A 12,041-nucleotide genomic window follows, 5' to 3' on the forward strand; every position below is an offset into this window, starting at 1 on the left:
AAAAAAAAACTGTTCAAACGAAATAATGTACTTTAACTATCCGATGAACCTCTATAAATCTAAATTTTGAAAAAAAAAGTTCAATAGTGATGAGTTTTTCGACTGAGTACATATATATAGTATCAGTAAAAATAATATTATAATGTCAATGTTCTATTTCACATAGCTGAATTAATTTTATTGTTCTGACTCTGCTTTTATGTCCCCAGCTACCTTTAAGAATGCTCTCCAAATGCGTTATTTAAACAAAAGCCTCAATGTTTCAGTAGCTCTGTTTAATTTTCTAACAAGTTATAATGTGGTGTTCCAGGGAGCTATTAGAGTGGAACGGTTATCAAATAGTCGACGACGTAGTCATTCACTCCAGGCTAGTAGTGGATACAGCTTCAGTGGCCACGCAAGAGGACGATTGGCTCGATAACGATACTATTTCTGATGTACATAGATACTTTGTACATTTGTAGTGCCAGCATAGTCTCATTGTATATAATTTTAATATATTTGCTATCATTTGTAAGAGTACTGTTATTGAAATTATACCATGTAGTACGCATGTACTTTGGGAGAAATAAAACTTTGTTGCTCATTTATTTTCATTAATAGAAATAAGATATGTGTATTGAAGTTTTCATGTTTATTTTGAATGTTTGATTATTGAAATATTAGAAATAAGTAATATTTTGTTTAGTTTGTGTTAAGTCTACATTGTAGTGATGTACAATAAATTGTATTTTTTTAATTTTGTCATTTGTGTCACTTTGTATATTTTCGGTAACCTAAACTTCATAAATCCTTAATAATTTTTGAGAGAACTGTTTTAACGTAGATTTGGCCATCATAAGATGTTCGGAAGTATAAAAACTTTGTGAATTAAAAAAAGTACTAGGTTTTGTTTATATGATGAAGACTTTAAGAAGTACTTTGGGCTAGTAGCAAGTTAAATTAATAAGAATAGTAGTTAATCTTTATTGGGCTCATAAATAAATACAGTACAGTATAAAATACAGCTTTGTCTAGCTAGAAAAATCAGGCATTACGTTCCAAGAGAGTAGGTACATGCAGGACAAAACAAACAATAACATTAAATGAATAGCAAAAAAGATAAATAAATAGTATTCATGAGATTTGTGTGTGTGTGTGTGTGTGTGTGTGTGTGTGTATTATGTGTGTGTGTGTTATTATATATGTGTAATTAAAAATGTCAATTAATAGATTTGAATGAATAGACATTGCTAAAATAAAACCAGTAAACGTATAATAATATTTCAGTGGGACACGTCTGATCTGCGTTCAACGTCGCTTTCAGATGGAAGTACCAACGTTCCGGAATTTTACGGTTCGAGTCCTTTACATATTTTGACGTACTTTTAAATCTAATACAAATTAAGTCGAAATTAATTTATTCGGAAAACATACCTTATGTTTTGTATAACTTTAAGACTCTGTTCGTGCGATGAGTGGAGGAGCAGAAGTTTTATCTTTTTCCTCGCCCCTTTTCCTTTTTTCTCGCCGTAAATCATTCCTTATACGAGGGAAACGCATTTGCAGAGTCCCTATCTCTGCTAATGTTAATGGGCGGTGGTGATTGCTTACAATCTGGTGAACTTCCCGCTCAGAAGTCCGCTATAACAAAAAAAAATGTTTGATTATATAATATATAATACATATTGTATTATATATCTGTATATAATCTGTATCTCTGTATATAATACAATATGTATTATATATCTGTAATCAAACGTTTTCATATCATGATGCTTTAAAATCATCAATGGCAATCTCTCTCTAGGTCGATGTTTGCGACGTGCCTTGGACCAGAAGGTGCGAAAGTTACGCAAATTATTATCAGCGGATGAAGACATAACGAGTGAATTGGACCGAGTGGTCTGTCGTCTCATGAAATTGGCTCTACACACCAGTAGGAATAGACAGACCCCAGTGCCAGCTAGCTGGATGCAATGCAAACTGTACGATCTCTTAGCTTTGACTGAGAAAGCAATTGAAAGACGGAAAAAACACTTTTTAGAAGAATATACGTTGAGGGCCATCGAGTATGGTAATTTAAACACTCGAATATGATGCCTAAAAGCTTGACAGATAATTCTATGAAATGATAGGCAAGTGAAGATTATTTTTGAGTCTACGTAAAATTGTTTCAGATAAAGGAGACAATGACAATCAGTGTAAGCTAGCATTATCCAATGTACAAGAGGATAATAGAAGAACGTAAGTACACATTAATAAATCGAGTCATGGTTCTCCTTTTACACTTGTAATTAAATATTTTTTCAGTGATGAAATAATGCACGAATACCAAGATTTAGTACAGCCACTTGGTAAGTAATGCTCTTAATGTAATTTTTTATCCTCATTTTTTTTATTAATACTTCATTAAAATTGTACTTTATAAAGACGAGGGCACCTATAATCTCCAATCTGAATCTGACGTGAAATTGGGAGAAGAAGATGAAAATGAAAATGATTTGTATAAAGGTACGATGTAAGACTCACATTTATGAATCAATTTCAGTCGATGAATAACAATATATCAATGCTTAATTTAGTTCCAGATGAAACAAATGAAATAAGTTTAGATCGAGATAGACCTCAAGAAATATATGCGCGGTGCGAAAGTTTTGCGCAGAAAACTAAGCTAGAAATTGTTCGAGAGTGGGTAGATGAAGAGTATGGGTCTTATTCATTTAACGCAAATCAGCAAGAACGTACAGATGTTCCGAGCAGTGTAAACAATTATAAATATAAAGATGATCAGACTGCATTATCGTCAAGGTCCAGTTGTGTTTCTCGCAAAAACATGAAATCTAAAAGTAAACATTTAATAAATCCAAAGAGCGATATAAAAATTACTAAAAAGGTCTCAAAAAAAAAACTGAACTTCAGTATCTTACTTAAAAATTATTTTATCAAAAGTGGCTTATTAGATACTAAAGCTAAGAAGAAATCGAAAGGACATAAAAAGTTGCAATCATCTGTAGCTCCAGTGAGTATTGCGTAAGAATTTTTTATTTTTAAATTTTTTGTAAGTTTCATTAATTATCATACTGTTTTAGATTCCTGACAGTTTAATTGAACTTTGCCAAACCAATACAGCAGATCAAAACAAATCAAATGATAGAAATCTCGACATGGATAATATTCAAAAGATTGAGTATAACTTAGCAGTTTGTGATGATAAGGATAATAAGTTTGAAAACGTGGCAGCTACTCAAAATAGTTGCATCATAAGTATAGTTACACACGACACAGAGGAGCTAGTAGCTCTTAAACGTTCCATTGCCACTGAACTCGATCCGGATATCGTGGACCAAGAGGCTATCATTGAACAAGTTATTAATATTACAAAAGAATGTAGTTTAAATTTCCCGAAAGCTGACAATGAAGATGTGCAGTCGCAAACGATATTTCTAATTGGTACATAAAATATTGTTTAAATTAGTTTGACTAATTAAATAACTCAATTTCATCATTATTTAAATTTCTAGATATAAATGAACCCAGTACATCTAAAGGTATTCGTCATACAAGATTAGATGTACAATGTGGCCCTGACGATATACAGGATGGTGCTGAACTTTCCGCAAATACTTCATTTGCGAAGTTACCAAAGCTATTTTCAAAGGGTATAAAAATAGGACAATCGCATACAGATTTATTAAGGAAATCTACTTTTGAAACGGGTACATCTCCTGACTCTCCTTGTTGCAATGAGACACCCAAAAGTAAGTGTCCCGGAGTATGGATTCATGATTCCGATACAAATGCCGAGCTTACACAGAATTTTAAACCCGAATGTTCTACTATCACGACATGCGACACAAAAGAAATAGTTTGCTCTGAAATAATCTATGACGAGATAGAATCAAAGCCTGAAACTAATTTAATAAAACCGGTAACCAGTGGTATAAAAGCTGATTGCTCTGGATCAGAACACGGTTGCCGCTTAAGTGAAATTAAAATGGAATCACCTCAACGGCTCACATCTCCTTTAAAGAATACGAGTAGTGTTCAAATACAATCTTGTACCAGTAAAAGCGACTTAGGGAATTCCTCTCCAATTAGACACGTAAAGCCAAAATTGAGTTGCGGCGGAATTTGTGTCCACAGTTTTAGAGACAGGGAAGTGTCGCAAGATGTCGTTTTTCAGGGTGGATGGAACGAAATAAATCCTATAACACCACATAGAAAGACTTTTAGAAAACCTCCCTTAAAAAAAGGAGGCATGACGGCTAGAAAATTAAAAAGGAGTTCTAGTACATCGGTGCGAAATACTTTGAATAAAAAGGAATTAAATTATGTGAATAGAAGACCAACATATATAAACACAGCGAAGCAAAGCAATGTAAAAAACGAACAAGCTAATAAAACTGCAATTAGTAAAAAAGTTAATTTACCATTAAAAAATAAAAATAATAAAGCTCTCAAAGAGGTGCGTACATAAATCTTGATTGGAAGTATAAATTACTTACATTTCAATACATTCTTGTAAAATTATTATTTCAGGTTCCACCTAAGAACACTTTAAGGTAAAACTCTGAGGCACATTTTTCTCATAATAGGAAACACAATAACGTGTTCATTTATGAAAATTATTTAAATGCACTTTTTTATTCATACATACATTTTAATGGCTATCATATAATTTTTATTTCTAGCGCTAAGACTGCTAAATATATAAGAGAAAGACAAAACATATCAACAAATTCGTTGGGAAAAGATAATGTCTTTGAAAGGCCTAATATTCAAAACTACTTACCTCCCTATCTAAAAAGAAAGCCTTGTAAATCTGGAAGTACAAAAAATAATTTGTCTAAAAGTATAGACTCCGCCAAACCATTGACTAACATTAAAGCTCCATTAGTGAGATCAAACACTGAAGAAATAAAAAGACATACTTTTAAAGATAATCCGCGAATGTATGTTAGTTACCAAGTTTTCCGAAATGAAATTGAAAACAAAAATTACTCTGATAATATTGGGCGCGTAGATTATAGAGATGTTGGCAGCAATAGTATACAAAGAAGGAGTTCCAGTCCTATATCTCAGCAAAGTTCATGTTCTACCTCAAATAGTATTGCAACAATTCGTGATATGAGATCTACAGTTAAACTTGAAGCTAATAAAATGCACTCCACCTCAGCAAACACAAGCGGAATTACAAAGAGCACCATGACAACTTTTGGAAGTTCTATCGGATCAAAAATTAAAAATGTTATTAGAAAAAATAAGAATATAAAAAGAAATGAAAATAAAGAAAACATTCCATCTGCTAAAGGGTGGAAAAATCCTAATTGTGGTATTGATGGATCGACGAATTCTATTTTTAAACTACGTACACCAAATATTCAAAACTCGCAGCTACATTCACAGCCATTAAATATATCTAAAAGTAAAGTAATTTGCAAAAAATCGACTATGAAATTACCAAGTATTAAAAGTTCTCATAAGCTGGCATTAAAAACTTCAAGCTCATTGCTTATAAACAAATCACACACAAAGGGCGAGTCTTCAACTGAAAAATGCAGTTTCCAAAGCAGTCCTTCCGATACAGTAATCGTTTTAGAACCTTATAAGGATGAACTTTTGAAAGGATTTAATGATATACCCCTAGCACTTAAATTAGAAAACATTGAATGTGACAAAGAAAAACTTAATGAGACTGCACAAAGTGCAAAAAGTGAATGCATGGAATCAATAAGTGTTGATAGTTATCTGGAGGAATCGCTGACAAAACTATTTGAAGAAAATATTGAATTTGCCACAAGCACACCTAAAAGCAATCAGAATTATTTTAATCCCGATGTTATCGTATTTCAAAATCCTGACAGTGAAAGTAGTATCTTCAATACAACATCTTCTCCGGCAAGCTTTAAAACTGTTATTGAGAACAAAAATTCATGTACTTTTAAAAATGAATTAAAGGACGCTTTAAATTATTCGTTTAGCATAGAATCTAATCTAGTTGATGAAGTAAACAGTAACGTCACTATAAATTTAACAGAGTGTTCACGAACAGCAGAATTTACATCATTGGAATCTATGGGTTCTTTATCCAAACACTCGGAGTACTTTTTAGCTGACAACCAAGTGGATCCATCTACTATAAATAACGAACCAAGTGTTGGCTCCGTAAAAGGTTTATTCGAAAGAAAGGATCTCAACGCAGTTACGGTGATTAGCTAGCACTGCAATTTCTTGTATGAGGTCGTGAATATTTATTTATTAGATTTAAATATTTCTAGAATGTTGCGGGTCCTATAGCTTTACAAGCATTTAGTGGCTTTTCTGTGAATGTGGTACCCCTTGCGGGTGATCAACCTGCATATATTAACCTAGTTGATCCAGAAACTGGCATTCTGCGTCAGGAAGTCAACAGACAGGCTGTAAGTTTATTTGTTAACCCTTAACTAATGAAGGTTTATATATTTTGTACTAATATAATGTTTTCCAGACTTCCGAAGAGATACTTGTCTCGGGACGCTCCTCAGACACCTATGAATCGTGTTATGTTGAAGATGAATCCTTTGTGCCTAGCTGGCTATTTAACATAATTAGCCAGCAGCAATCTGTAAGATTATGTGTAATCTTTACTTTAGTATTATTTATAGCACAAAAAACTACTACTATACTTTGGAATTATTTTCCAGATGGATGAATCAGAAGAGGATGACGAAGATCGTCTTCCTCTTCCGTTGCCCATAGTTGAGCCAATTTTTGACGTAAATGGTAATATTGCGGAGCCTGGTGTAGGGGCAGGTGCTGGGGCTGGTGATGGCAGAGGCATGCACAGTGATCATTCGCAAGATAGTTCCGGTCGTGGAACTTCTTTAAGTTCGAGCGATACTTCATCGGATGTGCATAGTGAGGTAAGAGCATTAATATGTAAAAATTCCACAATATTTTAAGATTGGAAACTAAATGAACTTTTTGTATGTGTTAGTTTTCATCTGATTTTCTCAAGGAAGATTTCTATATCTACATTTAGTAAACGAGAATTTCAAAATAAACGCGTTTTCTCATGAAGCAATAAATTGACGACATAAGCGTCACGCAATTTATTTATAGATGACCGATTAAAATTATGAAAATCTGATGATGAGCAATGCAATAGCTACATACTTATTTATCGTAATCTTCAGGCTATATTGATCGACCCGTCAGCGTATGCGGCTCAATTTGAATTTGCTCGCGAGAATGCTGATGTTTCAAATATAGATAGACCGAATGAATCACCTGATACTTCCTTCACCACCGCTGAAGGTATGCAGTACAGTACGTTCTTAACGTATAATTTTTCTGACCAAATCTTTATATTTAATTTAATCTAATGTAATACTAAACTATGTTTCTCGTACAATGACTAAGCCCAAGAAAATGGTAGCTTTTATTTGTTAAAAAGAAAAATTAGACACTTAAACTTCTGTAATTTTTATTCTATTTCAAATTCACATATATCCATGATACGTGTCGTCGTCGTTCGTAGTATCTTGTTCTGTAAATGTTTCAAGATAAATCAATGTAATAGGGGCAAATCAATTATTTATTGTTTCAGCAGATAACGGATTTGATAATAATCGTCCAAGACCAATAAGTAGGACTATGGCTAGTGATATAGACGCTGATGTTAGCTCTTTGGACACCGACGTGGCTGATTCGGACGCTTAATATTTATATCGAGTTTTACATTTCTTTAGATCGAATTTTTGGTCTTTGTAGGTGAAATTCAAAATGCAGAAGCACAAATGTTTTTTGAAAATTGAGTCTAATTGATGTGTAAATATGGTTTTTAATAAATTATTGTATTGAAATATTTCATTATTTAAATAATCCTTTTAGGTTTATTCATACCTAAACAAACATCAAAAATCGTTTCTAAATATAATTTGAAACGTATGTATTGTAAATTTGATGTAATACATATAATATAAAGGTACTGTCATATCTAAAGTTATAAGATAATTGTAATGGAAAAATCAAAGAATCCATTTTAAGAATTCATAAAGGGTTAAGGCATTATTAAAAAGAAACAAACTCTCAAAGATATAAATCATATTTTGTGGTCATAATATTCAAATTACTATCTCAATATATTGTAGTTATCATATAATAAATTTATTTATTGCGTTATGAAAGCGTATATTTATTGAAAATAGCTTTTAAAGGACGGGTATAAAATAATACGTACGAACCTACAGTTCGATTCTATTATCGTTAATTCTTGAATATAAGACCTCATTGTGATTTTTGCTTAGCCAGTTTAAATATAATGGACTAACCATCGAATATTATTGAAATTTTAATTGGATTTATTCTTTCATTCTGTTATTCGGTAAGTTCATAAAGAAAATTATCGTATGAAATAAAACTTGTTGAATAAATTCTTATTTTATACCATTTTATTAAAGTGGGATCGTAAATCAAAGTGAACACAAAGTATCGAGGAAATGTCTTCTTGCATTTATTCATATTGTACAATTCTTATAATATGATTCATTCTGCAAAATTTTACAGGCGAGCAAGAATTCATATATAAAACATTAGCTCCTTTGTATTGTACATAACCATTTTTACCAGTATAGTGAAAACATGCGTATAGTTTTTTTTTTAGTTTTAGGATAATAAATTACTTAAATACTAATTTAAATTTGGTTCTTTATTAATACAATATCATTAGGATGCACTATCCTGCAAAGTTATTTGAAACGTACCAAAACATACTATGGTGCTCTCGACGCCGATGAACTTTCTATGCTCAATATATAATTTTATAAATGTAATACAAAATACAATTGAAATGACGATTATGCAAATAGAAGGCAGGCGAGGTCGTGCCGACAAGGCTTAACTCACTTCGCTTTCTTTTCAAACAAATATTGAAGTAGTCATCATCTAGTCTCATTTAATTATTTCCTGTAAGCATGCATGCGTGTCCAACGAAATACAAGGTTTGTTTATAATTAATTAGTAAAAACATTCGTATTTTTAAAGATACGCGTAGCACAATAGCTTGAACACGATTATTTATTTGCCATATTATACATAATTTACACTTTTTATAATCTAGCTCAACTAGCGTTATCTCCGAAACGTAATGAGTTAACAAGTCCATTTAACCTGTTATTTGTTAAACGATGTAACAAATTAACATCACATAGTCACTTCAATTCAAAAACAAGTGTAATAATACAAAAAATTACTAAGGAAACGCTAATAAATTGTTTGAAATGATAAACTTATTATCGATATCGATGCGTAATTAAATAGAATGATAAAAAAGTATAAGAATATCGTATTGAAATGTCACTTATCTGTAGTAGTTAAGGTAACTATTACATTCATCATAATTATTTTAAGGCAGTGAAACACCCAACTTAAACTCAAGGACAGTTGGGAACGAGTTTACCTAGCTAACATTAATATTAACTAGTACATATCACTAGACATTTTCACATGCGACCTTCTACATCGGCCGCGTTATATATTACAATATTTACATGTCTTAAACACGTATGCTGCGACATAGAAACAAGAATATCACGAACACTAAAGCAGGACGCACTCTGTAACTCTAACCACTCAGTCATCGAAAGTCCATCGGCCTTTTGTATCCTAACACCCCAAACGCAAATGTCAAAATTAAACTCCATACATCTATACAGTAACAATATAAATTCTCTTTGTGAGACAATCGTGATAAATGATAAACCTACGTAGAAGAAATCTAACATTTTTTATATATGGAATAACAAGATAAAAATGTGGCGTTAACTATCACAAAACGAAATAAAATATAAAATTACTAACAATTTAATTATTATTACTACTAATATCAGAGTCGATTCAGCGATTAGAGCATCTTTTCTATTCAAATTTAAAGCATATAAACAATTGAATAGTGCTTCACATATAACAATAGCATACTTTAACAAAATCACCTTTTATTTCTCTACTATAAACAATACAAGTATACTATGAAAGGGAAACGACACATAAAATATCAATTGGACATTAAAACAAATTGAGAGAGTTAAACAGTAGAGCCTATTGTTTGAATGATTGCACAAAGTATAGGAGTAGCTCTAGGTTATTGGTCCTCTCTCTAAAGTAATTACAAGATTCCGAACACTATTGCACATTAAATCATTCTAAAGAAGTTGGAAAGTTTATAAAATATCGTTAATCGAAATCATCAGAAAAACGTGATTCTTTATTCGTCACAAGACATGCGTGATTTTATTTAGTCGATACATCACAATATAAATATTGAATTAACATTAAAGTTTACACAAGCAGTAATAAACACTTGGAAGTGAATATATTTCATTCTTAACACAGCGTCTCTGCGAAATAAATAACTTTTCTATGCAATCACACAGTTCTAATTATAATTTTTATATCATGTTATCACAGAAAATTATTTATTTACAATTTTGTAATACGTAACCTACAGCATGCCTCGCAACAATGTTCGATGGTGATTAACGATTCCTTCAAACATTCACTATTTTCTATAACACTTTCCAAGAGCGCTGTTCTCAGCGCGACGGACTTGGAAAATTATAAATTAAAGATAATAGCAACGTCTAAGAGGAGATTCGAATGTGTAGGCAAATGTGGCGGTTATTGAACGTTTAAAGGACCATGAGTAACTTATGTTTAAAAGCCTTTGAATTGGTTTATTAACATTGGGAGATAAACTTTTGTTCCTATAACTATTTTAAATATGAATATTGAACGTATCTGAAATGGAAGTTTAGTTGTAAACCAAATCAAGAGTTGTAAGATTATGCATCTGATCGAACATGACGTTCGGCGTTATCAGATTATTGCCGCTGGGAACTAATTTGTTATAAACATTCGTATCCCGAATTATCTTACACCAGGCGACAGATTCGTTTGGCATAATATTTGTTGTCAACTTTTCGTAGAATCACTCTTGTCACATTTGGTTTTGATCTTGTTATAAAATATTATTTGTATTTTTTATATCTTCAATAAATAGGGCTCACACGTATGCTCCAAACTATCTGTTTTATATTTATATCAATATTATTCAGTTACAAAAGTGATCGAACAATGCTATCGAATTGTTAAAAACGAATGGACGTGGCATCTATATAGTAGAATACAACGGGTTTTATTAAAATTCTGTTTACAGTTTCTTTCGCTAAATTACAACCTTCATCACCAAATGTAACAAAACACTAGGTACAGCTATTGACTGGCCTACACACGATTTAACAATTTAGGTATTAATATGCAGAAATATATCATCAAAGTTTACATACAATCCGTATTATTTATTTAATTGTATTTAAATTTAAATAACGTAGATATAAAGCACTTGGGGGAAGGACAGCAAATTCAATAAAAATTTAATTATTTATTTAGTACATATTAACTAAGTAAAAATTATTTTGCTATGTAAATATATCATACAATACTAGTATTAATTTGTCTGACGATGAAATGCTAGATTCTTCCAACGTCTAACTGGAACATGAAACGAGTTGAGTGAGGTCCCGTCTCACGCCTGAGGTTTATATTACACATGACGAAGCGACTACGCGGGACCGATGCAGCGGGACCTCGGTCCCCTCGTTTCAGCAGGCGGTATATGATGTAAATTTTACGTAGTGCAAATTTAATATAGAAAGTTACTTTTACAATACAGACTAATAACTTTTTTTATGTAAAAATCCTAGCACAAACGAGTTGCCTGGCACTGTTTTATACTTCGATTACCTTAACCGTAATATAAATCAAAGAGTAAAATTTTAGCGAATTAAAAATTAAATTTTCCAAAACTTTGTAAATACTAGAATTTGGATACTTGTAGCTCGCGAACGCCCTCCGCGGACGGGGGCCGTCCGGGACGCTGAGCAACGAGAGTCGTCTATCTATACATCACACGCGCGTCGACGAGCACGAGAGGGAATGTCCTGCGCGACGCGTCAGAAGGTGTGCGCGTGCGTCGCGGGCGCGGCGGGCGCGGCGGGCGCGGCGGGCGCGGCGGGCGCGGC

At 32.4% G+C, this 12,041-nt stretch overlaps 2 protein-coding genes across 2 annotated transcripts in view; one reads left to right on the forward strand and one right to left on the reverse strand.

The window, feature by feature from the left end:
- LOC119830513 overlaps positions 1–7,095 on the forward strand; it is a 10,994-nt gene extending 3,899 nt beyond the window's left edge. Inside the window, exons 6-22 of the mRNA XM_038353563.1 lie at positions 311–437; positions 1,270–1,336; positions 1,790–2,056; positions 2,160–2,226; positions 2,293–2,336; positions 2,413–2,493; positions 2,571–2,790; positions 2,932–3,001; positions 3,072–3,432; positions 3,504–4,447; positions 4,522–4,544; positions 4,674–5,229; positions 5,518–6,189; positions 6,261–6,401; positions 6,470–6,586; positions 6,666–6,884; positions 7,084–7,095. Of these exons, the coding sequence (XP_038209491.1) occupies positions 311–437; positions 1,270–1,336; positions 1,790–2,056; positions 2,160–2,226; positions 2,293–2,336; positions 2,413–2,493; positions 2,571–2,790; positions 2,932–3,001; positions 3,072–3,432; positions 3,504–4,447; positions 4,522–4,544; positions 4,674–5,229; positions 5,518–6,189; positions 6,261–6,401; positions 6,470–6,586; positions 6,666–6,884; positions 7,084–7,095 (3,988 nt within the window). The remainder of the gene's footprint in view (positions 1–310; positions 438–1,269; positions 1,337–1,789; positions 2,057–2,159; positions 2,227–2,292; positions 2,337–2,412; positions 2,494–2,570; positions 2,791–2,931; positions 3,002–3,071; positions 3,433–3,503; positions 4,448–4,521; positions 4,545–4,673; positions 5,230–5,517; positions 6,190–6,260; positions 6,402–6,469; positions 6,587–6,665; positions 6,885–7,083) is intronic.
- Positions 7,096–9,464: 2,369 nt separating this feature from the next.
- Positions 9,465–12,041, reverse strand: part of LOC119830514 (small RNA 2'-O-methyltransferase-like) — a 4,875-nt gene continuing 2,298 nt past the window's right edge. The window contains exon 3 of the mRNA XM_038353564.1: positions 9,465–9,669. Within this exon, the coding sequence (XP_038209492.1) occupies positions 9,465–9,669 (205 nt within the window). The remainder of the gene's footprint in view (positions 9,670–12,041) is intronic.

Source organism: Zerene cesonia, chromosome 11, assembly GCF_012273895.1.
Source record: "Zerene cesonia ecotype Mississippi chromosome 11, Zerene_cesonia_1.1, whole genome shotgun sequence".
NCBI classification, from domain to species: Eukaryota; Metazoa; Arthropoda; class Insecta; order Lepidoptera; family Pieridae; genus Zerene; species Zerene cesonia.